This window comes from Falco biarmicus, chromosome 10, assembly GCF_023638135.1.
Source record: "Falco biarmicus isolate bFalBia1 chromosome 10, bFalBia1.pri, whole genome shotgun sequence".
NCBI classification, from domain to species: Eukaryota; Metazoa; Chordata; class Aves; order Falconiformes; family Falconidae; genus Falco; species Falco biarmicus.
The window spans coordinates 19,735,268-19,761,833 of record NC_079297.1 but is presented as its reverse complement, the minus strand read 5'-3'; the positions used below and the strand labels follow the sequence as shown (position 1 = coordinate 19,761,833).

At 41.4% G+C, this 26,566-nt stretch overlaps 1 protein-coding gene across 6 annotated transcripts in view; it reads right to left on the bottom strand.

Moving 5' to 3' along the window:
- Nucleotides 1–26,566, bottom strand: part of ABTB2 (ankyrin repeat and BTB domain containing 2) — a 156,008-nt gene that overhangs the window by 37,203 nt on the left and 92,239 nt on the right. For all 6 annotated transcript variants that reach the window (XM_056353165.1, XM_056353167.1, XM_056353164.1 and 3 more), the window contains 2 exons: nucleotides 13,152–13,298; nucleotides 10,226–10,436 (listed from right to left, as the gene is read on the bottom strand). In XM_056353165.1, the coding sequence (XP_056209140.1) occupies nucleotides 10,226–10,436; nucleotides 13,152–13,298 (358 nt within the window). The remainder of the gene's footprint in view (nucleotides 1–10,225; nucleotides 10,437–13,151; nucleotides 13,299–26,566) is intronic.

The window sequence follows — 26,566 nt, the reverse complement described above, 5'->3', positions numbered from 1 at the left end:
AACAACAATTGCTGAAAAAGAAGAAACTTGTTGGCTTGTTACCACCATCATTCTTTGCAATATGGTCAGAGCCTTTCATCCACAGTTACTGCTTTTTACTTGCATTAGTTACAAGAGCACTACACTGGTATCACGGTACTGTCTTTAAGGATCTACGCCTAGGAAAAACCAGAGACAGGCTCATATTAAATGATGGCAAACCAGCAAGGGTCGGGCAGAGAAATTTAGGCTCTCAGTCAGTCCTCTACTGTTTCAATGGGCAGTCACTGTCTGAAAGATGGAAAAAGCCAGGAGTCCTCATCTTACTCATTTCTGTGTTTCTATAATACCTCCTTAGTAACATGTGCTGTAACAATTTTGTTTCAAGTTTCCCTGGATTATTTTTCCTTTGTTTTTGATGCTAGCTTGCTGCCTAGTCTTCTCATCATGAAACAGCAAACAATAAACAATACACAACACAGGGTGCCTACAGGCACTAAAGATTTCTGTTCGTGGCAGCCCTGAGAATCCAGGCAGCTAAGTTGCCAGGCTGTCATTTTCTTGCACCTTCTTTTTTATCTGAACAGATGGAAACTTAAGAGCAGAAGCCAAGAACTTAACATGGACATCTTTACACTAGTTACAGTAATTACTGTAGCTGTAGTTATAGTAATTGCAGCGTGGTAGCGCACACAGAATGGCTGTCATCTCTTCGTTGCTAAACAAGATCATCCATCTAGTTTTCAAACATTTTTACTAATAGGGGACATTTGCCAGAAATGGCCTCGGTCAAAGACAGTTTTTCGGGGGTTTTCCAGCAAGCACTGAGGTCTACTGCGAAATGCCTATGAAAGCAGAAAATAGTGTTTTCCAAATGAATGTTTTGCAACAAGACTGTCAAGCGCCTTATTACTTCTCTAAGTAGGTGGTAAGGATCAGCTATTGCCTGCTGTCTACCCGAACAGCCAGTTCTAAGAAGCGATGGATTGATACCTATCGATGATTTGGAAGGTACCAGGCTGACACATGTAAAACAACTTTAAGGGACAAATAATGTAATTAAGATCCACCAAAGCATAAGCATAAGCAGCTGAGGTTGAACGGCACTCCTGGAGATGGCTTAGTCCAAACCCCTTGCTCAAAATCAGTCAGCTAGAGCAGGCTGCCCAGGACCACAGGAAACTGGTAACCTTCCTGGTGACCCGTCCCCCCTGCGTCTGTGCCATCTGAGACTTCTCAGACCATCCTTAACTGTCGTCCATGGAAACCAGCACATAAGCAGTGGCAAGATTTCCAGACAGTGTAACAGCCTGGCTTTTGGCACATGGCTTCACACACAGCCATTAAGCATCAATTTTTGTTTCACTGTGTATGCTCTTTTTTTACCTGTAATGCTCTTTCCCTCTGTGCTAAGGCTGGCATAGAAAGGCCGTCACTTTATTCTCCATGAAGTCTGCATTGTGCTGTTCAATTTCATACACAGTGAGATTCATCTCCTTGCAATTTTGTAGATAATTTAAATAATCCATGTTTGTACCACACCCCTGCTCCAATACAGAAAGATCAGAAGATAGGGGCTACTTTGGAAACACTCCAATAACACTGCAAATTGCTTACAGCCAGTAATATGGAAGAAAGGCTAGTCTGTCACAGGTGTGAGATACCCAGAGTTAAAAAACAAAACTGAGCGGTGTTTGTTTATACAAACAACATAAAAGAGGGGGGAAAAAAAGATCTAATTCAGAGGAGACTGCATTGCCAGTCTCAGCAGTTACACTTGGATGAATTCGATCCTCAGGGTCTGCAATTAATTCCCTTCACTACTGCCAAGGTCATCCCTCACATTCCAATTCTGCAAGCTTTGAACTACAAAGAAATAAACAGTTAAAAACATTGTAAGACTTAAAAATACCTTAATAGACGATGCCTGGCAAAGGCAGGAATATTACCAAGAGCCCAAACATAACTACTATTGACTTAAACTTGACTTGGTCTTAATTCACTTCACCTATCCAATGCTGTGATGCCCACAGCATGTGTGGACACTTCATCCTGGATGTCTCTTCAGTCCTTCAGTCAGGATACCAGGAGCACATACGTAGCCCCACTAGCATGTGCTCTGACTGTTAAAAAGTGAGTAGTTTCTACATCTGGCTAGATGTTACTACCGTAACATGTGCTGAGATGTCACCATAAAGAGCAGGAAGGTCAAAGTTGCTCACTCCAAGCGTTAAAGCTATTGAGTCCTCCTGTTAAATGATGTATGCTCTCAATTTGCAAAACTGTGGAAGATACTCAATATATTGCAACTATTTACTATGGGCACAACAAATACATAATCCTGCCTAAGATCAGGAACAGCATCACCAATGAACAGTTAATTTTAGTCAATAGATACATGTTGATTTAGCTTATTGGCTTTTGAAACAGGGCCATTCACTCCATCTTCCTTATGAATGAGTATCTCAAAATCACAATTAAGTCTGACATTAACTGGTTAAAGTCTGAAACAAGCAAAAATACATGGTAACAGCTTCTCTCCTTAAGACTGGTGCAAGAAGCTGATCTTCTCTGTTTATAGCCTTCTCATTCTTCTAATAAATCTACCAAACTAATCTTTCATCAACAGCAAATAGCTTTTTTTTTTCTCTTTAAAACAAAGAGGGGCATGCTTTTATGTCCACTCTAAACACACAACACCATAATGGCACAGCTCAATGGAAGGCTTCTTTCTGTTTCCCTATATTTATTATCAGCATCAAAACAGCTATCCGGGGCAAAAAAAAAAAAAAAAAGAAAAAAAAAAAGAAAATCAATGGGACTATTGCATGGGGGTGGGACTGGAATATGCTCACTGACACCTCTTTCTGTAATCACCCTGTTGACTTCAGGGATACTCTGAGTGGATTTAAGTACTGTTAAACATGAATGTATGATTACAGCATTATGCTTTCTCAAGGCAAATGCCTGAATCAGGGTCTACTTTTATTATTCCTACATACCTATTCTGACTGCTGAGGCAGCTATAGACAGAATAGAAAGATCAGAATTTCAGACAAGAGATCCCAGAACTTATTTTATTGCAGACTTTTTCAAAGACACAGCCCACTGGACTAAGTGTATCAAGTTCTGTTCCTGATGTGGCATGGTAACAATGGGATATGGCTATAAAATAGAAGAATTCAGACATAAATATATTAAATTTGAATTGGGAAAGACTAGGCCAAAGATAAATCTAAAAGACAGACAATGATGTAGTTATGGCACTTAATAAAATTCCATAAACCTGTGGTTAAAAAGAGTAGAGAGGAAAAAAAGACTCCTGACAGACCAGTGAGAGTCTGGAAACATCCATCTGGAGAAAAGATTTGTCCAGAAAAGCCTTAACCAGCTCTGAAAGCAGTGATACTTCTCAGTGATGTTGAGGATGCAGCTCAAGCAAACACAGGTCTCAGCAGCAGGCTCTGCAGGTTATTCCTGATTTTCCTTCCTTTTCTGCCAGTTGGATGCCCATGCACAAGACTTTCTGGAGACAACTCACATTAACAACTGGAATGTTAGTAATTTCTTTAATATGAATTGATTTTGTTGTATAAATTTGACCCATGTGACCAAATCACTCTGTTTCAAGTAATTTCAGAATGAACATTTAGTTGTGCAAGGCATTTTCTGAATACAGGGGAAGAAAGCAGCTAACCATGATGGAAAGAGCTGAAGGCTCTAATTATTTCTAATGATCCACCTAGAGATCCTCAAGTGAAAAGGCACTAAGTAAGATCAAAGTAATTCTTTCTCAAAACATGAAATTTAGAGTATGTGATGAGGAGGCAGTCTTCATTGGATGGCCACTAGGGGTTTAGAAATAGCTGTAGCACAGGGGCTCTTTATTTGCATCAACCACTGCAAGGCTCTTAGACAAACTGCACCAGAAGGCTCTTGAAAGCAGCACTGTAGGAAAGTAGATGCGCAAACTACTTGGAGATTATTTTTCTCTCAGTGGAAGTCAATGGAAGGTCTCTGAGGTATCTCAGGACAGACTTGATTTTACAAAGTATGAAAGATAAAATAAAGTCGTAAGGCCACTGCTCTATTCAGTCTGGTCTGAGCATGAGTATTTGAATCTAAGAGCGTAATAGGCCAAGAAGCAAACTTGATCACCATTGAATCCAAGGATGTTTAGACAGGATTTTGACACTAACAGGAAATATTAATTTAGAGCCCTCTCTGGTTTCCATGTTAGCCAGAGTAAATTTGGATTATACTCATAAGAAAAAATATCAAGTGCTCTAGCCACTGACAATTTAAATCAATAGCTCATATATTGGAAGAATATAGCATTTGAGCAAATAGCACTCAAAAATAGCATGAAAGGGCTACAATCTTTTCTTCTGGCAGCATCTGATATAGTTTTCATCCTTTCATAATAAATAACGTCTCAGAGCAGGCATTCCTGGAAGTACTCCACATAGAGAAAACCCAAGTAGATAGCTCAGCTCCCTCCTCCTCCTGCCCAGCTAATATGGCACAGGAGAGCAGGCACAAGACCATTTCTCCTGCTTGACCCTACTGAAAAATCAGGCTTGCACACTTATCCATGGGCCCTGGATCATGTGAGGTGACAGATGTAATAGGAGAACTCCTGTTGGAAGCAGAAAAATTTCAGGTCACTTTTAAACCTTGTAGAAAAAATCAGCCATGCATCCGAAAGCAGAGTAAGCAGCAGTCTTTCTGAAGGATTTCATGCGACGAGGAAGAAACTGAGCAAGCCCAAGTTTGTTTACCATCACATCACAAAACAGACTCCTCCAGAGAAGCAGCAAATCTGAAGCAAGCCTTCTAGACTCCTGCACATGGAAAACAGGATGAAGCTTTCTCTTTTCTTACGAGGTGGCCCCTGTGTGATCGTAGTTGGCTTCTTGCAGTGTCCACAACTTTTCCAGATGAAGAGCTGTGAATTTCCATCAAATTGGCAAGCCCCAAATTTTACTATTGGCAGCTGACAAATCCTACATCAGCTCTGGAACTTCCCTAGTGTTTTACTGGATTTTCACTGACAGAGTCAGATGGGTACAGTCTGTGTGCTTCTGCTGATGTAAATTCTTTTATACTCACTGACGCTTGGAATAAAATAATGCACCAGCAAACTCCGACAACATGTAAAACTTGGCACATCTGCAACATGGACAGCTCAGAAAGGTCTGATTTGGCCGGATCCATGGGCACTGGTGGACAAGCCCAGAACTGCTTTTAGAATGTTCTAAAGACCAACAGTATCAACAACAGTCAAACATAATTTATCATTTTTTAAATAGGGCAGCTGGAAGAGGAAGAAGCTCAGCCTACCAAAGATGGATAATCAGCTACACAAGGAAGCAAGATCCAACCTTTCTGCCTGTTCATAGATATTAGATCATGCTACCTTTCCTACAGTAAATGCTGTATGCACATGAGAACCAAAAAGACTTACGACAAGGGCAGTCAATGGTGTCTTATTCCTAGCTCTAAAGCTGGATGGACCACTATCCTGGCCAAGTCAACTAAACTAAGGTAGACTAGTCCACCCAGCTGTAAAATAATATTGACCTTGATTTGTGCTCTATGGGGAGAAGACAAATACTCCTTAACGTAAGTATCACCAAGAGAGCTTTCTTGCCTTGACACACCGTTAAAAATGAGACAAAAGCTTTATATCCCACTTGGGAAAAAGTGAAGAAGGGAGAAAGAGACTTCATTTACCTCTGGATGGCCCTTCTCAAGTCACAGCATCGCAAACAATCCCAGCAAACATGCTCTGCTGCTCTGGGACATGATCTCACATTGTGGAGTGCTCCCAAGCTCAGCCAGCCTGACATAAGCAATGGGAAAAAACCCAGAGCAGAAACAGAGCAGAGAGGGAGTGCCACGCGTCTGCTCACTCTTCATTGTCCAAAAACGCATTGTCTGACCTCTGACACAACACAGACTATGATCTCTGAGAAACTCAAAAAAATCTTATTGCACAGCAGAGACACTTCTTTGCAGCAACAAAGACAGATGTACTCTCTGATGACACCAAAAAGCTCCTAGCCTTCAGGCAGTCAGGTGTATCATTATAGAGGCAATCAACTTGTTCTCCCCTCAGGGTCTAATTTGTTTGCCAAAGTATTGCACAAGTGACGCTCTGTATTTGGAAAACACTTCCTTAGGTGGCCTATTTGACACCAAATAGCAGATGGTTTACTGTCCGTGCAGCAAATAAGGCCATTTCTGGGTTCCAAGTGTGTCATGGCTCGGTCATACAGTAAGCAGCTGCATTAATTGTGGAAATGTTTAAAATGTTTTGCTTAAGATACCCAAGTGCTTTCTCTCTAATTCTGCCTCCTCTCCTCCTGCTTCAATGCTTTCACCTGGAGGAAAGTATCAGAACCAGATATAACCAACACAGAAAATTCCCAGAATTTCAGTCTGTTGGTATCCCAAATGATTCACACACTGGAGGCCAAATCAGAAAGCTCCTCTATCTGCCAAGCTCCAGAGACAACTACATCAACCCATTCCTGCAGGATTCTACAGCTTACCCACCTCAGCTCTTTAGTTGTTAAGGTGTTTGGCATGGATAACACACACAGTTTATGACAGTTTAAACTGGCTCTGTTCATTGGGGTGTCCTGCATACCTAACTGCAAGTGTGTACGTTTTCATACCTTATACACTTCGCTGCGGGATATGTTCAGAAGCTCAGCTAAGGTTTTAAAAGCCCTTTATAGCATATGAAACCCTCAATTAGGCATTGTTTCAGAACCTGAATTCTGTGTTTGGCTTCATGTTGAAGCAAAGTACAATAAAGACCTTTCAGATCCTACAGTGTTAGGATTTTCTTAGCACTCCACATCGCAGTGTGACACACAAAGCTCACAGACAACAGAAAGCTAAGCAGGACAGAGAGTAGGTTGTCAGCTCTTGAGATGTACTGAACAACTACAGTTCCTTCAACTGAATCAATATAGCTCACAGATCTTCCCAAGATCAGGTTTTACCAAGCCTGCAGCTCTAACAGCCATCCCTCTCTCTGCGACATTTCGAATCAGTATTCAATGCCAATTGATTTATACAGGAGCCTAGGAACTGAAGCACCAGCAAATGCAGAATAGGTCAGCATTACTGTCCTTGTTTGTGACTGAGACTTTTTTCAGTAGAAAACAAACTGCGATTGCAATGCACATAACAAGTATATTGCAGAGAGAGAGCATAAAGGCACAAAAGAGCAACACAGAGTTTGCAGCTGATTTAGCACAGCTCAGGAAAGAATAAAAGAAATGGGCTGCTCAGCCTTGCCAAGTCACATTAGGTGAATCAGTGCCCTCACCTATCATGCCACAAGTCTGGCATCTCACACACAGCCTCAACCATCTCCCCTCTGAAGCCACGAAAGAGTAAACTACCTTCTGTATAAAGTGCTGATAGCCATATTTATCCCACTGGCTATGCTAAATAATGTGCCCAGCGGTCAACACAGTAAGACACATAAAAATACATCTTGGAGCAAATGAAAGGCAGGGTTGGATGTTAATTTCTAGCACACTGGGCAGGACTATCTTCATTTCCAGGTTTCACAAACTTTTCAAAGCCAATTGTTTAACCTAACAGTCCTCAGGTTCAGGGTTTTTTCCCCTAATGTCAGTTTTTGCTCCATTTTAATATATCCTCTTTAGTTTCCTTTACAGCTAAGTACTGGTCAGAAAAAAGTGGCAGAAATTTCCCTTACACCAGCTGTTATAGGATCTAGTGTGGATTTTAAAACAGAATAGAGTTGCAGCCTGCATTCCAAAAGAACTCCAGTGAACCATGTGAATAGCATTGTTTGGGAGCAATTGGAGAGATAACTGCACTCCTGATTTCACTCATTTATTATCTTCAGTGTACAAAACAAGTAGCTGCAGTAACATCATCTACTGACAGTACTGAAAAGAACGCAACAAAAAATAAAAGCTTAATCTACATTTCTGATACAAGCTGTTTAGCAGCTTCAGCTGTACAACTGTGGGAACTAATGGTACAAAGTCACAGAATCTGGCCTCACGAAAACTTGTTTTTTTCACAGTGTGCAAACACAAAGTGCAAAATAAACAACTTTGCACTAGGTATGGTATTTGATTAAGATTAGTGAGCCCAAAAACCAGAGCTACCAATGGGCTCAGAGTTGTGCAGCCATGCCTCTTTGCTTTCCTATTAATTCAACTTCACTTAAGTCCTCTTGGTTCTTCATATGTGAACATCAATTCCCTCTCCCTGATGCTGGAGTTCTACTCACAGATTGTTCTTTTTGAAAGGATTTTGGGGGATCAGACAAACAGAAAGACAAACTTCTTTACTTTTTAAAATATTTGTGCTCCTGCCAGACTGAGACCTCAAAGAGGTTGGTCCAGTGCAACCTACAATGAAGTACAGAAAGATGATTCAAGAGAATGAAAACAAATGACTGGTGGAGGTAGCTACACACAAATTATTATGGCCAAACAGGCAGTTTAAGACCAACAACTTTATATTTTCCTCCTTATTTGAAGTTTCCCTTAACCTAAAGTAACTTACCAAGACTGAAATTATAGAGATGCCTTCTATGCAGTATGTTTTTCTGCACCCTGGCCTGAAAATTCAGAGCTTTTAAAGGGGACAGTTCAATCTACTATTGTTCTCAAGAGGTCTTCTCACTCCTGACTAGCCAGGCTCTGGCCATGAAGCCACTAGCCACATGTGGTTCCAGTGGTGGTCAACACAGCTACAATAAACCTCTAAGGCTGCTGAAGTCATCTGGCAGGCTTGGCGCAGGCCAACGTAGGTCTGCATGAGATGGGGCTGACTTGCAGCATCAGAAATGCATGGACAGAAGACAGTGCAGTCTGAAAGCAATTAGAAAGCATCTCAATTAAAAAAAAACCCAACAGGCTATCCAGCATGGAGCAGAGGAAAAAGCACCATAATCCCCACATGTGCAGAAAAAAACAGGGAAAAGAGAGAATGGCTAACTTTCGTAGGATTTTAGAATGAGTTTTATTTGTATGCTACTGTGATTTCATATTGATTTTAGAAGCTGGGCTGAGTACAGTAAAGCCCAAGGTGGGAAGAAGAAACCAGGTTATTTACAAAGCTGCAGAGATGTTCTTTTTTCCCTGCTCACCTGCCTGACAAGCACCTTGGGTTTTTGTTTTGTGCATGCGGCCTCCCTCTCAGGATTCAACACCTCACTACTCTAGGAAACTTCCCAACCACAGGCTGCTTTTTGGAAGGACCAGGATAGAGCCATCAGCCCGGTGTCCAGCAGGGTAAAAGACATCCAAAAAGTAGCACAAATACTGAACAGAGTTAATCAGAAGCCAGAATTTCCCATTCAGGTAAGATTTCTGAAATAAATACAAAATTGGATATGCATTATGAACTGGGCAAACCTAACAATTCCAGAGGGGCTTGGGTCTCCCCGCAGGATGCAACTGCAAGGCAGCCAGCACTCAGTCTGCCTATGAGCTAAGGAGCTGGAGAGCAAGAGCTGCCTGACCTGTCAAGGAACTCAACCTGTGGCCAGTGCTCTGAGGGCTCCTCAGCTCTCGGCTGCCACCAGCCTGCCAGGCAGACTGCCAAGGAGCTGGGCAGGAAGGAAACCAGTGAGGTTTCTAACAGAAAAAACATTCCGCTGGAAAATTTCTGACCACTCTAATAATGGGCCTACTTTCAGAGTCAGTTATGGTGCTGGCAGAAGGTAGGAAGATCCACTGCATTTTCTGTTTAGTTATTGGCTTCCTATATACATTTCTTTCTATACCAAACATGCAGCATCAACTGAAGTAATCCTTACGAAGGATGTTCATAAAACCCTTCAAACCTCTCCACAGCAAACGACATTGCTTTTCCCGAGAATGATGACAATTGTTAACTGGCAGTGGTAACATTTTCTTTGGTAAGGTCATTACTGCTTTAGGCAACCACATGTACTTTTGGCAGCATCTCTAGACAAGCCTTGTTGGCAGCATACAGTATATGCCTGCCTCGCTCGGAAAGATTGCATGAAAAAACAGCTCACTTTCCAATTCCAATTCCAAGGCTTTGCAAACTTGGCAAGGCTGACAACATAATCTGGCCTGACTGCAGGAATAACTGATGCCTGATAGGTTGCATCCCACAGAGCTGCCTGAGCTGCCCATGCACACGCAGCTACTCTGCAAGAGACCTTCTCAGCCTAACTCTTGGACTACTAACAGTTGATGGACCTACATACCGTTCATTGTTCAGGGTCATTCTTGGAGGATCAAGGTTGGGGTTCTCCATGGACTCCATTTGAGGACAGCGTAGGAAGTAGTAGAGGGTGTGGAGAGCATCAGGGGACCAGGAGATGGGCTGCTGCTGCCGGGTTTGCCGAATGGGGCTCATGCCTGGGCGGATGGTATTCAAGCACTGCATGTGGTGCATTGCTCGTGATACCAAATCACCTGCACAAAGAGAAAGAATGCAAAATCATCTTTACTATTCATCTACAGTCCTCTTAAGTACACTTTTTGAACTAAATAAAATCTCTTACAGTTAGGAGAAGTGTCTTTTGTGTGCACATACCCTTTTTCATCCACAAAGGCATAAGCTGCCTGCAAGCCACCACTCCGCAAGTTGTTGTATGGGAAATTTAACTTTCTTTCAAATGACAAGCTATTAGTTAGAAAACAGAATGAAATTTCTCTCAGTCCCCATACATTCAGAACAACAGCTGTACAGTGATTTTTCCGTCCTGTTTTATTGTTGGTTTTCTCCTCTTTACAACCACATTATTTGAGTTTCTTGTCTGCCTACAAAAACTATTGATGTTGTAAAAAGTCTACTGCCCAATCTGGGAGCACAGCTTTCACAAGGCAAAGCCAGTGGCACCAGTACAAATACTTTACTCTCATGGCCAGCATCACCATTTTATGTTATGAGATTGCTCCCATTTCTTTCAGCTGGGTTATGACATTCTACCCTCTTACCCAGGAATTTGTGACAAATTAGTGACATTATATTCAATACAGAAATCCCTTCTTTCAGGGGCCTGCTTCTCTCATTCGTACTCTAGCTGCAGGTTTCTCTGAAATAACGAGACCTGACTCTTATATTAAAAAGCCAATCTTTATCATGCTAACTGTCACAAGCTGTGCCAGAAATTTGCCCCTGAGCCTTGTAGGAAGTTCAATCCAGGTGCTTTCTAGGCTGCTCAGTCCTCTTGTTCTTTGAACTTGAGTCAACCTGCCTGTGTGTAAGAGTACTGGTAGGCCTGAGGAGGCCTGGAAGAAGGTGACCTGTATTACAGTGTCTACTCAGAAAGGATTTTAAGATTGCAGATTTTTAAAAAGTTCACAGGGCAATGACCCCCAGACAACAGCTATGCAGTCACATAATGCTGGTCTTTCTGTAATAAGCTTACTTTGGGCACACCCTGTTTACTCTCCTTTTATTGTGGTGCACTGCAAACTCTCAAGAGCTTTGCAATAAAGGCTTCAAACATTACATCTTTGAGTAGTGTGACTACCAGACCAGCGAGCTGAATGATTACTATAGATTACTATACATAGCCAGGCTCTATTTTTTCCTTGGGAGAATCCTCTGCCGCTTTATGTTTTACAGTATTCTCAAACTCTCACAGGAAACGTTCCTCTATTGTGTCCTAGAGTTACAATACTGGGAAAGGATGGAACTGAAATAGTCACCCCATCGCAAAGCTGGTTCCTGAGAAAGCGCCCTGAACTTAACCATGCCACATATGAATTTGTCACTCCTCCCTCTGAAATTTTTAGGAAGTTATTATTTGTTCAGTTATATCCAAGAGCAATACACTGAGCTTGCCAGCCAACCTCCAGCTGAACCCCTGGGGTTCTAGTATTACCAGGTTAGGGAACCACCCCGCCAAAGCTACTGTATCTCTAAACATGGCAACGTTATTAGTGGTTCAGATCAATAGAGTATTAAAAATCCCAGTTTGCACTGTAAAGCTGTGCCACTCATTTGTTGCATAGTACATTCAGCTTAAGGACCCACTTTAGAATGGAAAAACCTTCTAACATCTCTGCCTTTCCACTTCAGTAGCTCCTGACTCTCCAGGAATTAAACATTTTACGAGAATATCATGAATCCTCTAGTGTTGGTACTAACACAGAAGTCTGCACAATTATAGCAGAAATGCATCTGGAATTCAAATTTTCAGCTCAGAATAACGTTCCTTCTCCTTTGCACACTCACTCACTCTATTTTTCTGGCAATGTGCAGCAACATTTAAAAAAAAAAAAAAAAAAAAGAAGGTAGGCAACTGTATCAGGAGATCTATTCACTAGATGTAATGACCAAGTTGGCCAAAGCAGGGACAGGGGAAGAGAGAGAGGAAGCTGTATTCAATCTTAGGCCCATGCTACAAATGTTCTCTTGTGTTCCAGGATAAATAGAGGTGTGTTAAAGGAATGTGAAAACCTCAAATTAAGGCAGGTTGCAAAATAAACGGTGAAACCCACAAACTCCTTACTGGCCCTAACATTCATTAGCATTCAGATGGTGGAGACTAAGAAAGTGATGCCAGCAAAAATGTTGCAAGGGAAAAGTAGACTGGGAAAACACAAATAATTTTTGTTTACTTTAAGGGGGCTTTGTGAGTTGTCTAGGAATGGAACGTTTTGTTTGGTTAGCATTAAAAAAGAAGGTTTTGAACAAGTTTTTGTTACCCAAGTGCTCTCAGATTTTTTTCCTCCACTTTTTGTTTTTCAAGTAACCAAAAAGCTTTTCCTTGAATATCCTGCACCCTTGACATTTCCACTCCACAAACACCAACAAAGAGAACCTTCTTTGCCGTCTGAGGGAGGTGCCACTGCTGTGTTCCACAAATGTACAAGAAAGCCTCCAGAGGCATCTAGGCAAAAGCATCCATCTTCTGTTGGCACTAACACCACTAACTACCCAGATGCTAGAAAAGCCACATCTTCTGCATCTCCAAAGTGAATCAAATATAAAGCAGTCTAACGAAACAACCTAATTTTCATAAACCGCACCACGAGACAATTAAATTTTATGCAACGTTAGCCAAATACTGCTCACACTGTCAACAACGGCAACACTCCCACTGACCTCAATAGTGGATGGACTGGCTCTCCTGCTTCACTGAAAGAAACCCATGTTCGATTACATCCAAAACTTACTTAGTTCAGAGATGCTTCCAACGCAAGTTGCCAACAGAGACTGCTCTAAAGTTCGGAGTTCCAGCTGGGCATAAGCATCAGCCCGTCCATCGCTGCACACAGAGCCATCGTTGTATGGGCTAAAGTAGGCAGGCAGAGACAGCACACCTGGGGATGAGAGCAAACAGTCGTGTTACAAGTGAAGTTACAGGAGTGGAAAAACACATCTTTCTACCGATAGGCACCACAGGGAACTTGAACACGTTTGCACCTTTCTTGGGGGACTTAAGGTCTTCTGAACAGTTCAAATAAAAATCAAACTGTGCTGTAAATACCATTGGAGCGGCTGAAACAGTGAAACTAGGCTCTAGGGAGTAAGGCTGGATGTTTCTACAGCCTTCAAAAACTAGAAACAAATTGCAGTTGAGATAAAACTACATGAAAAGCTTTAGTGAAGTCTCTACTATTGTTTATACAACAACTCGGCTGTGCACACACAGCTTGCTTTTGAACAGCTGTATGCAGATCGCTAGATATAAAGGCCTGATTTTCAGAGGTGTGGGAGATAACCTCGAGTCCATCTAAGGTAAATGGCAGCTGTAATCTTTTCAACTCTGAAAACAAAACCACAAGCTATGCCAGTTCTTTGAACCTGCATGCAGTTTCAAGTGTGCAGACTGTGGTTTCTACCTGTGTGAACCTTTGGATGTGCCAAACTACGCCCATGAGTTTTGAGGTTGACTGTGTTTTCATGTCTATAAATGACCCCTCTATGAAAGCGACTGATTAGAAATATAATTAATTGCACACATGCATTTACCACACACACACTCCTTCCATTTTATCTTCTTGCACACATGAGCATTAATGCACAGTAACTGAACAACAGATTTGCAAGCAGTTTTGTGTAGTTGTTATTGGGACCCCATCCCACTTTGCACATATTCCTACAACTCATTTGCACTGTTGGCAAATTAAGAGACCATTTGGGTGAATTGGCTGAGAATACTATAAAAAAATTGACATACAGTTTCATATTAAGATGCAGGCAGTCTCTAAAAGGGGCATTCACCTCACCCCAATCATCTTTTTCACTTGTTATCTTTGGCCAAGCGGGGCAGATCTGCAGCCACAATGCAAGTCAGTGCAACACAGAAATCTAAAAACACCCCAAAAACCTGCCTCCCCTGTTTTCTTCCCAGAAATCCAGTAGTTAAATAGTTTCTCATCAAATTAGTGAGCTGAATTTTGTTGCCCTTCGTCCATATGGTTGTTCTGTGTGGCACAGAGGGAAGGGAGGGAGTGTGACTTCTAGAACTGATGCAAGGTAGGGAGCATGGGTGCGTGACTGGGGCTGGGGTGGGAGAGTGGACCTGCCTCCTCTGACAGCACCCTGGAGTGGGTCTGATGGCACACAGAGTGACCCTGCATCCATGGGGCAGGTGGACTCTGGAAAGTCTTCTGCAGTCCACTCCGCCAGTGCTCCTGTACCCTTGTTGCTACCATATCTTCAGTTGTGTTCAGCTGCTACCATATTTTTTATTATGGCTCTATCCTGTAATTCCAGTAGCACAGCCTGGCCCAAATTTTCTGTGATTTCAGATGAGCATACTTATAGCCACAACTGTCTGTGCTCTTATCCTGCTGCATCCTGTATTTTTTATTTTTCAACTTTGATCTGTGCACAGCCATACCAATATATTTCAGCCTAGACCCACATTTCCTTCCCGCCCTCACCTTCTGACCCCAGTTCAGCCTTAGACGTGGAGATACTTTACTCCTATTGCCATGACCTCCTGTCACATAGGTGCTGTGTATTCTTGTCAAACAAAACCCTGCCAGATGAATGACAGTGCATTGTGCAAGACCTTTGTTTCTTTGTCTTGATGTTTTCTTTTGAAATTTTATGCTGAATTGATCTCTCCTACCCTTTTCACATCCTCTTTGCATCCTGCTTGGTGGTAAAGCCAAGGGCTGCATCAAAAACTTCCTGGATGTTTTGAGGATAAGGGAATTATTTATCCTCTTGTGCTTCTTCACTGTACATCACTGTTAGTTAATGGAGAAAACTCTGCCAATGCCCTCTGTAACCTGAATAATTAGGAAGTCGAGGTTTTAAGAGCTAACAGAAGCGATGCATGCAAACTAGAAGAGCTTGCTTTAAATACTCTGTAGCCTCCTATACGGAGCCTAAGCCACTTCCTTTTCCATGTTAAAGCTATGAAAGGATGTTTTAAAGACATATGGATTGAATTTATGGCAGAGGGAGAATGAAAATAGACTGATTTGTCAAAAGTTTCAAGTAGAGGCATATAATTCTACAGAGGCGAAAACAGAAACTGGCAGTTACACTACTAAGCCAGGCGGGGGAAGGGGGGGGGGGGGGGGGACGGGACACGCGGACGACCAGGGCACATTTTCTCTGCCAGCCACTTTCAGTTGGTTCTGTTTTCTAACAAGAAATTAAAAATAAAGATTTGTAGAATGACTTAAGTTGGCACAACATTTTCTCAGTTTTGCAATTAACAGTTTGCCAGGTGCTGTGGGTTAGAGGAAACAGGGATGATTTATTTACTTTTGAAAAAACCCTAACCTCATACAAGATACTTGTGGACAAAATTTATGTTCTCCTCTGCCTTGGTACAGCTGAGGAACATCCTCTGTGTATGAGAGAGAAAGAAGGAAGTTTCCAAGACTGGCCACATGCCAAAGCCTGATGATGCCACTGGGAATTTTCCCTGGGATCGCAGTGGGGTATGAATCGGGCCCTCATTACATAAGATTTCACTAAGGCTCCCCACGTTTGGCAGGTCTCAATAGGTATAAGCAGGCCTGGGAATGAGAAAACACACCACTCAGCACTGCTTTTGAGACCAATGGAGAGCAGCGACTGAATGGACAGCAAAGGAGAAATGTACCCCACAGTTACTATGTCTTGCAGCACGTTGATCAGGATTTCCTCCCCGATATGTTTCCAGTAATTACGCAGTGTTGGAAAAGTATCATCTTTGCTGTTCAGATCAGAAATTTAGGCACACGGACATGTGCAGTCAAGCTTTGCCCACTGGTATTATAATTAGGAACTGGACTTAATCTTCAATACCAATTTAAAAAAATTTGTTTGATAACAGAGGCAAAGGCACTGTGATGGCTACTTGGACCCCGAATGGCAGTACCTGCTCTCCTCCCACCCAAATCAAGAAATTTGCAGTCAAAAGGTGTTACAATGGTCTAAACCCTGGGGGAATCTTCAGTTTCTATCTGGCATTCACACTTCTGTATTTTTTTTATTTGTGGCAACACTGGTTTTAATCATGGCTAGCTAAATAAGCAAAACTGTAATTGAAATAAATCAATTCATGTCAAAACACTCTCTGTTTGAAATCACATTAAAACTGCCGATTTATTTCCTGATGTTCAAGAATGTGTTTTCCCCACAAAACAACAATGTCAAACAGCACGTAATTGCCGTGCAGGAATGAACCATTCAGGCATGCACACCACTGTTACAATAGTCCCTCTGATGTGGGCTGTGTTGTGTTTCCTACGAATCCCTGGCAGTATCCTGGGCATTCTGGTCACAATTTATTATTTTTTTTTTAATTAACCAAGATTTTAAGTATGGGATCCAAGCCCAGGTGAAGTTAGTCTATTAATTTGTGTGTGGCTTAGATCAAACCTCAAGAGCACAGAAGTCACCTCTAGAATGGCATGAGGCAACACTGTAGCAGCCCAATTGAAAGCACGTTTGTAGCACTGTGATTAAGGCACGGCTGGCTAACAATTTGTTTCTGATATTTCCATAGCCTTTGAAATAGCAGCTGGAAATAAAGACATATTTATTCTACCTCAGTTAAATACGAAACCTGCTCATAGGCACTTGCTGCCAATGATCTTAAAAGGCAGTCACGACTGGGTGAAATTCCAGTTAAGCAGTTCCTTAAACTCAAATTATTCTGCTTGCCTAAAGATTTTGAAATTGTTGTCTGTAATTTGATGCTTTTTAATAGCAACTGAAAATGTTTCCACAGTCTGAGCTAGGTCCAGGGAAAAGTCTGTTCACAGTCTTGGACTCCTGCTTTAAGAGGTGCAGCAGTTCTGCTGAGAGCTTTGCTATAACTTGACTGCTCCCAGGAGCAGGGCTGTGCAAAACTCCTGCGTGGTTTCCCTGAGCTGGGCAACTGGTCTTGTCCTCAAGCAAGGCAATTTCTGTAAGGAACCCAGGGTCCATCCCTGAATGTCCCATGATAATCGAGAGGCTGGAATCAAGTTCTGCTCTTTCTATATCAAGATACAAGCAAATGCAGACTTCTACCCAAATTTTATTTTAAGATTTGAATGTTTAAAAACCTTAGTTCAAATAATTTTTAAAGTACCTATGTTATCTTCACACTTCATGCTGTTTTCATGTTACATTCATGAAAAAGGACTAGCCATCACTTATATCTTGCTGTAATGATTTTCTCTGTGCTTTCTCTAATCTAAATCCTTCATGCTGGGCGACAACTTCCTAGTGATTAACTTTTCAGCCATTTGATGACTTTCAAACACTTAGATGATGCCTGGAGGTTAAGATGGGGCCACTCACAAGTGGCAAAGGGCCAAGGAGTCTTGTCTGGAAAACACTCAAATTCTGCTGTCTGGGACTCCTCATGGAAATTGCCCAGGGTACAAACTCCCTTATCTCAGAAATGCACTGGCTGTATTCTGGACAGGTTAGGCAAAGAATCAGGAACATAATTAGGACAGGGTTACACACCATAAACTACCGACACAGAAAAAATGCCTTTTTTTGTTTGTTTTGTTTTGTTTAATAAACCTAGTAAAGCCTATGAGAGAATACAATGTATATTGATTTCTCCCTTTGACCAGAAGAAAAACAGGTTCACTGGGCAAGGATTCTCTCAGTGCACTGTGTTTGCATTGCACCTAAAACAGTGGTGATAGTTACTGAACACTACCGTAATACAAATTAGAACAACAGGAAACAAATATCTATTGGGCAAAAGCAACCAGAAACGAAAGCCCTCATAAAATTTGGGATCGTCTTTATACATTAGAAATTGTTTCTAAAAGCCCCCCATACTGCAAAAAGCCACATATGTGAAATCAGAACTGCTGTGAATATGCTAGATAAAAGAATTACAAAACCAAATAAGAAAAAAAAACAGTCTTGGGTCTCCAGCATCAGCGTATTTCTGAAACATTCTGCAAGGTGAGAAGGATAGCTGATCCCAGTGAACTGAGCTGTGATTTGGAAGGCCGATGGTGATGACCTGACTACACTGAAGTGAATAGCCAAATCCCACTAATTTCAATGGACCCAGCAAAAACTTCATCCAATTGCAACTGCAGTTCCCACATTGCAATTTGGCTGTGACATCAGGATGGCTGTCACCTTGCACAAAGTCCTGTAATTCTTCACGGCAAGGAGCATTCAAGGCTCTCCTTGTTTTTTGTTTCCCATTCTACCAAGCAACACAATGCCGTCAGTTCTTTCTTGCCAATCAATTCAGAGTACAGAGCACCACCTAGAATTAATGCCACTTCCTGGAGCTGTTTTCTTCTTGCTGACCTACCACTGCTAGGAAAGCTCAACCCTTCTTTATTTTCTGAGATGATACAGGAACATTCTGACAGAATATAAACAAATGCTCCCCCACGTCTCCAAAAAACAGGCAACCAAAGTGTTCTTGATAGAGCTCACTCAAATCTAAACACATCAGGCTCTATAATCAACTACAGTCATGCGATAGATTGTGAGAAAGACTTGTGATCAGGAAACAATGCATATAATTGCTAACATATAGGAAAATAATGTGGCTTCTCCTATAAAGCAGGCAGGCATCTCTTTCAGTTTGTCTCTGTCAGCAGTAAGAAAAATCAAACACAGTTGCTTGTATCTGCATCCACATTAAACAGTGATTCTATAATTGAAAACAGGAGGAAAATCAGAAGAGGGAGGAGCTTCAAGCAGAGAGAAAACATCTTTCAGTCTTCTACAAGTGCTCAACTGGATCTGTCCATTGAAGAGCTGCTGTCCTAATCAGACATTTCTGGACAGATCTGATGATTCACACAGCCCTCACATGGGCTCCCTAGTCTTGGTCTAACTGCTCATAGAGACAATGTCCCCTTCAAATTAATAAAATTAAGTTTGCCTGGACTTCAGGAATGTCATCAGAGATGCACTAGAAGCATGCAGTCTTGCCCTTCATGTCTCTCTGTATCAACAGGCATTGCTTGACTGAAGTATCAGAATACCCTAAAAGAGAGTTTGAAGCACTATCAAGACCCACCATCCCTTCCTGGGGTGCAGGTCAGTGCAGCGCCTTGTGGTTCAAAAGCAGCAGAGCTTGCAGCTTCTGAAGCGCTATGCGAGCCATAACACTACCCTTCTGTACACACTGCCACAGGAGGAGCAGAAGCCTGCTGACAGTCACTACAAATACTTAAATGCCTCCTTACTCCTAGGTAGCTAACTGTACCCTGTCTTCATCCCACACTGGGAAAAGTTCAACGTACTTTGCCTCACTTTTGCTATGAAAATGGTAGAATTGACTGGAAGTTGGAGGGGGAAAGGTAGGAAGCATCTGTAAAAACTATTATATTTGAATCCACTGTAATATATAGGATTGCAAATGACTACAAATGTAGGAGAAAGGCCTTGGTTTAGTACCGAGTCAGTATTTACTGAGTCATTAATCCCACTTCCATATCCCTGTGGTCTTCTGGACAACCACTAACCTGGCTCGGCCCCAAGTGCTTAACTGAACATAAGCACAAGGGAACATACCTTTGGTTTATATTTTAATGCCAAAAAACAAAGCAAATTTTATCTCTAGTAGCAGCAACTGCATAGTTCACAAGATAAAAGGTATCAGTGCTTTTATGAGATGGTGATTGTCCTCATTTCCGTTTCCTAGATGGAGAAACAGAGACAAAAGGAGGAGAAGCAACTACCAAGCTCATGCATCAGAACCAGCTCGTTGCAAAGTCCAAATCTCCCAGTTCAGAATCCCTGTGCCGTTAGACCTTGTCTGTACACAAATGGCCAACACGGAGCCATTGCTCTCACAACCTGGATCCAGAGACTGGAAATAAATGACATGACTGCAAGGCTTTAGTCTAGGTTTGTAGAACTATGCTACTTACATCTCATAATAAAAGACCTTTGAGAATATGATCTGTAAATAAAAGAATGTAAATGCTTCCTAGCACTAGGACTACAACTGTTTTTGAAGAGGAGCACATGTGCTAGTACATCAACAAGTACATCCCTAAAACTAGGCTGATCAGTTACAATTTTGCACACATGGTTTTCCAGTCACTGGATCTTCTACACAGGGTCTGAGGACAGGCAAAGACCCATACCAGACTGTAATGTTAGGTTAAGAGATAAAACCACCTTTGTTTCTAGGACTCTTATTTTCAAGATCCAGTAAGATATGTTGAAGAGAAAACCCCACACTGCGCTACAAATATCAATGAAAAAAAGAGAAAGTTTTATGAGGCATGGTATAAATAGATTATGAACACTGAGAAAGAAACACAAAACCAGAATCCTGTGCCAAAAAATGGCTGTGGACCAACAGGCAGAAGACTTAGCATTAACTAGCTGTGTAAACCCCAACCAGTTTAATTAGTGTCCCAGTTCACTTATCTGGAAAATGGGGATATTGCTTCGTTCTCATTAAGGGTGGCATCACAGAAGCAACCTTCTTGCTTCGTTTCTCTTTCATTTCACTCCTTCACACTACGCAACATTTCAGCAGTGTCACCATTTCCTATATACATCCACAGCACTTTTTTTGTCCCTTAGCATCAGTCCATCTTCCATTTACACAGCCCTCTTTACTTTCAATAATCCCAAAGCTCTCCAAGACACAGCTACTCCTGAGTTGAAAGGACACAATATTGTGACGATGTATAATTCCACCCCAATGGAGCTTACGATACAAAAATGAGAAGTTTTACTCAACTGGGAGGGTTAAGAAAGGCAAAATGGATTTTAGCTTAACAGAGATTCTGCTGTGGATACAATATTGGGACATTATTGGGATGTTATTATGACAAGCATCAAAATTACCATAAGAAATCATAAAGAAAAAACTACATATATGCACACACAAGAAAAAACATATGAAAGCTAAAAAACAAACCTTATTTTTTAAAAAAGAGAGATGACAGTTAAATAATGGCAACTCCAGAAACACCAAGTCCTTTTAGCAGCATTACTGTGGGGGTTAGAAACCTTAGGGAGAACAGGTTTATAACACCTTCTCCATTCCCTTGGAACTCTTTAGAGGTCTCCAATCTAGGTGCTTTTACAGTAAAACCAGCTTTATTTGGCGTAACCAGTGGGACTGCAGCAACTGCAGGCACCAGCTAGAGCCCTCATACCCTCTACAATACCCTCTTCTAATCCATTCCTTATTGTTCACTGTCCTTCCTGAAATATGGTCTTTGAATCATGCCCAGTTCTCCAGATGTGGTCTGACTAAGCTCTTTGTACATGCCATAATGACCTCTCTTTACTTGTGTTCAATTCTTCTATTTATACATCCCATGATCTGTATGCTTGCCAAACACAAAGAGGATAGTAAATTTATATCCTCTGTCACTCCCAGTTCCTTTTCTTAGGGAATGTCAAGATGGAGAATCTGACCAGGGAAGTACTCCAGCATAATCCCATACAATCCCTTTTCAGGTATACCAGAGCAATCTTTTGAAAGAGCCTACTCTACATGACCCCTGTCCATCAACTTCTTTATACTGCTGAGCCCTTGGCCTGATAAAATCTACCCCCGTAAGACTCTCCTGGCTGTAGTAAACATGCCCTTAAAATAAAATTTTGGAAACTGTGGTAACTTAATAATAAACATCAAGACTGCAATTACATCACTTAATGGCTTGAAATATCAGAGCACCGTAAGAGCTGTTTATTCTATGCTTACTTTAAAAAAGCCATGAAGAAATAGGAAGTCAACGGTAACCAAACTACTGCTCCGAAAGGACTGGCGTTTTTCAGATGACTCAAGGATTGTGTCCATCAGGTGTCAAAAACGGCAACCCTCTGATGCACAGCTGCACAGTTTTGATTTTGTCAGGGTGAAATACGCATCTGTCGCTAAATATCGAATTGAAATCTCATCTAAGTGAAACACAGCACAGTCCTGACTGAGAACATAAAGTCTGACCTCAACAGGGCAAGGATGGGAGTCTCGCTAGGATGATCACATGCATACCATGCCTCCAGATGAAGATGATTCAGGTTTTGAGTCATTGGCCATACGACACAAAACTTTGGGTGGGTGTATCCTGGGTAGTTCACAAGAAGAAAAGACAGTATATTGTAGATTTGATACCCAGAGTTTAACCTCCAATATTATTGGTAGTTTACTTACAGTAAATTGCTCACACCTGCATTTATGTACATGAGTAGTTAAAAAATCACAGGTTTTGACATTTTTAACCCAGAACTGCCTGGAGCCCAATACTAGCTTTGGTGAGCACAAGTTTTTGGAACGAGTACAAACACAAACTGCTACCATACAGACAGCAGTATCTAATGGTGCATGTCAAACAGACAGGGTCTACTGTCCAGGAGTAATTTCATAGCACTAAAGACCAGCAACAACTCTATCTCAGAACAGAAGCTATTCCTCTTGATTTTGATTTCCTCAAACACACACTTGGAAGTATTTGGCAGTTTTTTCCCCACAACAGCAAACGAGTCTCTTACTAATGATAGTATTTTGCAACTTCCTGCTTCCTCACATCAAAGGATCCTGGAGAACTTGTCAACAATGAGATGTGAAGTTGAGGAACTCCACTTACTCACCACCTGCTGACTTTTGCCCTCTGTCTTTGCAACACCCTCCCCTATTACTCACATCACATGTAGTACTAAAGGACTGCCTCATACCATCTACATTCATGCTTGGGTTTCTTCTATGATGTATGGCACTTGCTCCAGCTTCTAACCCCTATTTTACTCTCTACTGCTGCATCTGCATTCTTCTTTCTTGTATTTCCCCCCCCCCCCCCCCCCCCATCATCGTCATGCTTGTACTCTTCCCAGGATTCAGCCTTTGAAGACTCATGCCAGTTGCAAACAAGAGTAGATACAATATCTATTTCTGAATGTCCCTTTAGGGGTAGCAACACTATAAGAATTTGGCAATATTTGCAAAGCTAGCAGAAATAAAAACCCCAACAACTCCACTACGAGGTTCTGGCCTGTCTCTCTTATTGCATAAATGCCAAATGCATTTCAAAGTCTAAGTCTCTTGGATGTAGCCATTTATAGTTTGTATAAAAGGCATAACTTGTACACTTCCATTAGAGCCCTAAATATAACTGCCCTAAGCAAGTATTCACTTTTCAAACAGTACCTCTTTGAATTTTGTTTTCAAAAGAATGCTGTTGCCACTGTATTATTTATAGACATTTACATCAAGATCTAAATACTTGGTCAGGAAACTACTCTTATTAACGGATCCCCAGCATTGTTTTGTAACTCTAAATAGCCCAGAAGAAAACCAGGATTCCTATATTTTTATTCTAGAACAGCATCTTTTTTGCATAAGCATAAAAAGCTGCAATGTTTACAGTGCTCAGATGGATGGGCATGATTCTTTGAAGAATCTGAAACACTACCACATGTTTCAGTTTTTAAACATAGCATCTTTGTAGAGGATGAAAATTAGAATCTAATTTATTTTTTTTTAACAGGGAAACTACATTTTGATACCATTATTACACCTGTGCACCATATCTGTAATGGATTCAACCATTCAACCCAAATGATTTTGCCAGTGTGCTATCTTCTTAAAGCTTTTTTGCACGTGAGTTTCCAATTACACCATTCCGTAGCACGCAATTATTTTCTTAACACTTGCAACATCATTATTTGTAGTGGTGACCTCCTTCAGATGAGACAACATAATTGGGGAAAACTGCCTTATGGCAGAGGTAAAAAGGAAAGTATTTTTTAGAGCAAGACAGGTTCTTGTTGCTTTACAATCCCGCGTGCACGCAGGGTTACTGACAGTGTCCCCAGGAGGAATAATACTGTGTAGCTCAGACAGCAAGCACACATGTGCCAGAATAGCTTTGGTAAGAGCACAGCCGGTGCTCCAAATACAGAGAGGATTGCTCTTGCAGACAATAAGCAAAAATAATGTCATGATTTTGTGCCCACCATTTCCTCTAGAGACAGAACCTAGATAGTTTTCTTCAGATGTTATGGAACCCATGCTGCTAACGGCAAAATAAAGTAGCATTTCTTGCACCTTTGCTAGAAGAGCAGCTCAGCCCCATCCCCACCACTGCTGTCAAATTCTGTAGGACCTCAGACGTATGAAACCAACTGGAGTGCCTACCCACTGGTCTGCGACTGTGCCACCCGTTCTTCCAAATATCTTTCAAAATCAGTAAGTCTGTTATCTTTCAAGTAATCTTGAACTTTACTGTGCTAAAACAACTTGCCCACAGTCACAGCCAGGGGCTATTTGAACAGCAGGACCATGGCAATCCACTTACTAGAGAAGACAACCTGAGGAAGGACACCAGCTGCCTCGAAAAACAAACAAACAAACCAACCAAAAAAAAAAGCAGGCAGCTCTTACCATTTTGCATTCCTCTCCCCCTTTTCAGTCAGCCCCCATTTCCAACAACGAACAAGCCTGCTCCTAAATGTGAAGATATTCCTATGGCAGCATGTCATACACTGGTGGTGAAGATTAAGATTACAGGGAACCTTCCTAAAATTCTTAGGAAAATAATAAAATAATGGAAAACTGGCTCCCAGAGGAAGATCCTTTCATTGACAAAAAAGTAATATTGCCAGGAAAACTATTTTTTTTTAAATGAACAATCATAGCATTACCTTACCTATTCTATTAAATAACTGTAGCCATTAGGCTATAACATAAAATTTGTATTTTGTTATTTTGTTGGTTCCCTGCTGAACCCAGACTACACTGCGACTTTCCCTCTGATGGCAACGTGCAGAATCTCTACTGCTGTGTAACAGAGATGCACAGCATGGAAGTACTTGAAAAGCAAAGGTCCCTACCACATAAATAATCCCATACCACATAAGTAATCACTTTTTGGATCCAGCTGTCTGTATGCAACCACTATATCCTAGTAACATTAATAGCTTTGACTATTGCCAAGAAAAAAATGTCTTTAGAAGGCTTTTTAAATTTGTCATGGAGGAAAGCAAATGCTAGAACCATGGCAGATGCAAATCTGGGGAAGCTCAACTATCTAAGAATACTTTTCTTCTCAAAGGACACTCCATTCCTTTCACCAAATTACTGAAGCAACAGTTCATATAAGAGACTGTTCTGTTAAAATAGGACAAGCTGGTAAAGGCTAAAACTAGACTGCACTGCAGCTCCATTTAAGGAATGTCAAAATGCAGATAGGAGTTAAGATTGGAATAGGCGATGGGACACATCACTCTGATCTGAAACCCAGGTGGCTCCACAACAACGTAGACTTACTTGGAGCTGAAATTTTACTTTAGACCTATCTTTTTTTCCAAAAAGAAATACAAAGTAACAGGGAAGGGAAAGGAAACTGAGACTTAGAGAGGCTGGAAATAGATATATGGGAGAAGGACAGTGGGAAAGGAATAGGAATAAAACCCCAAACGTTCCCTGATGAAGGAGTTAGTGAAAGAATGAGAGAGCATTGGAAAACAGTCCAATAAGTAAGAGCCACTTCTACTTTCTTTTCTTGGAAATATTTTATTTTTCCTAAAAAATTTCAGGGTCTTGAGGAACTTGTAACGCTTTATATCCTTAAGCCAATATCATTTGTCTCCATTCCCCTCACCTTGTTTCCTGGGAAGTGGCACAATAAACAAAGGGTGATCTAGCAGAGCTGGAACATGCCTCCCCTTAATACCGACGGAACCTGATATCCACTGTCACTATCTGGGCAAAGTCATGCAGTTTCCACATGTACCTTCTTGGGTATTTCAAGATCACCGTAGTAAGGTATAAAGATAAAGGAATCCATTTTTTAATACTATGCTTTGAAACCTGAAGATACTTGGTTTGGGTTTGGTTTTGCTGTTTTACAGTTCTTCAGGGCAGAATAATCAAACACTAACAGAAAAATGCTACAGTCTCCTAACTACCTATTTTGTTCAAGATCCTCTTCACCTTCCTGCCCTGTTCATACTAATAAATCACTGCTTTACTGTTACGGCCCTGCAGGCCCGACCACTGCTTCTTCATCTCAGTAGGAGCCAAATGATGATTGAGATGCCAATATATTAGGCTGGCCTGATTCAAAGAAGGATAAGGAACAAAGCATTTGTGCAGAGCAAAGATAAATGAATATAAATCAAGTGCTGAGCCATTTTCTGTGATGGATTAGCACCTTTCTTTGACCTAATAATGCCAAGGGGTCTC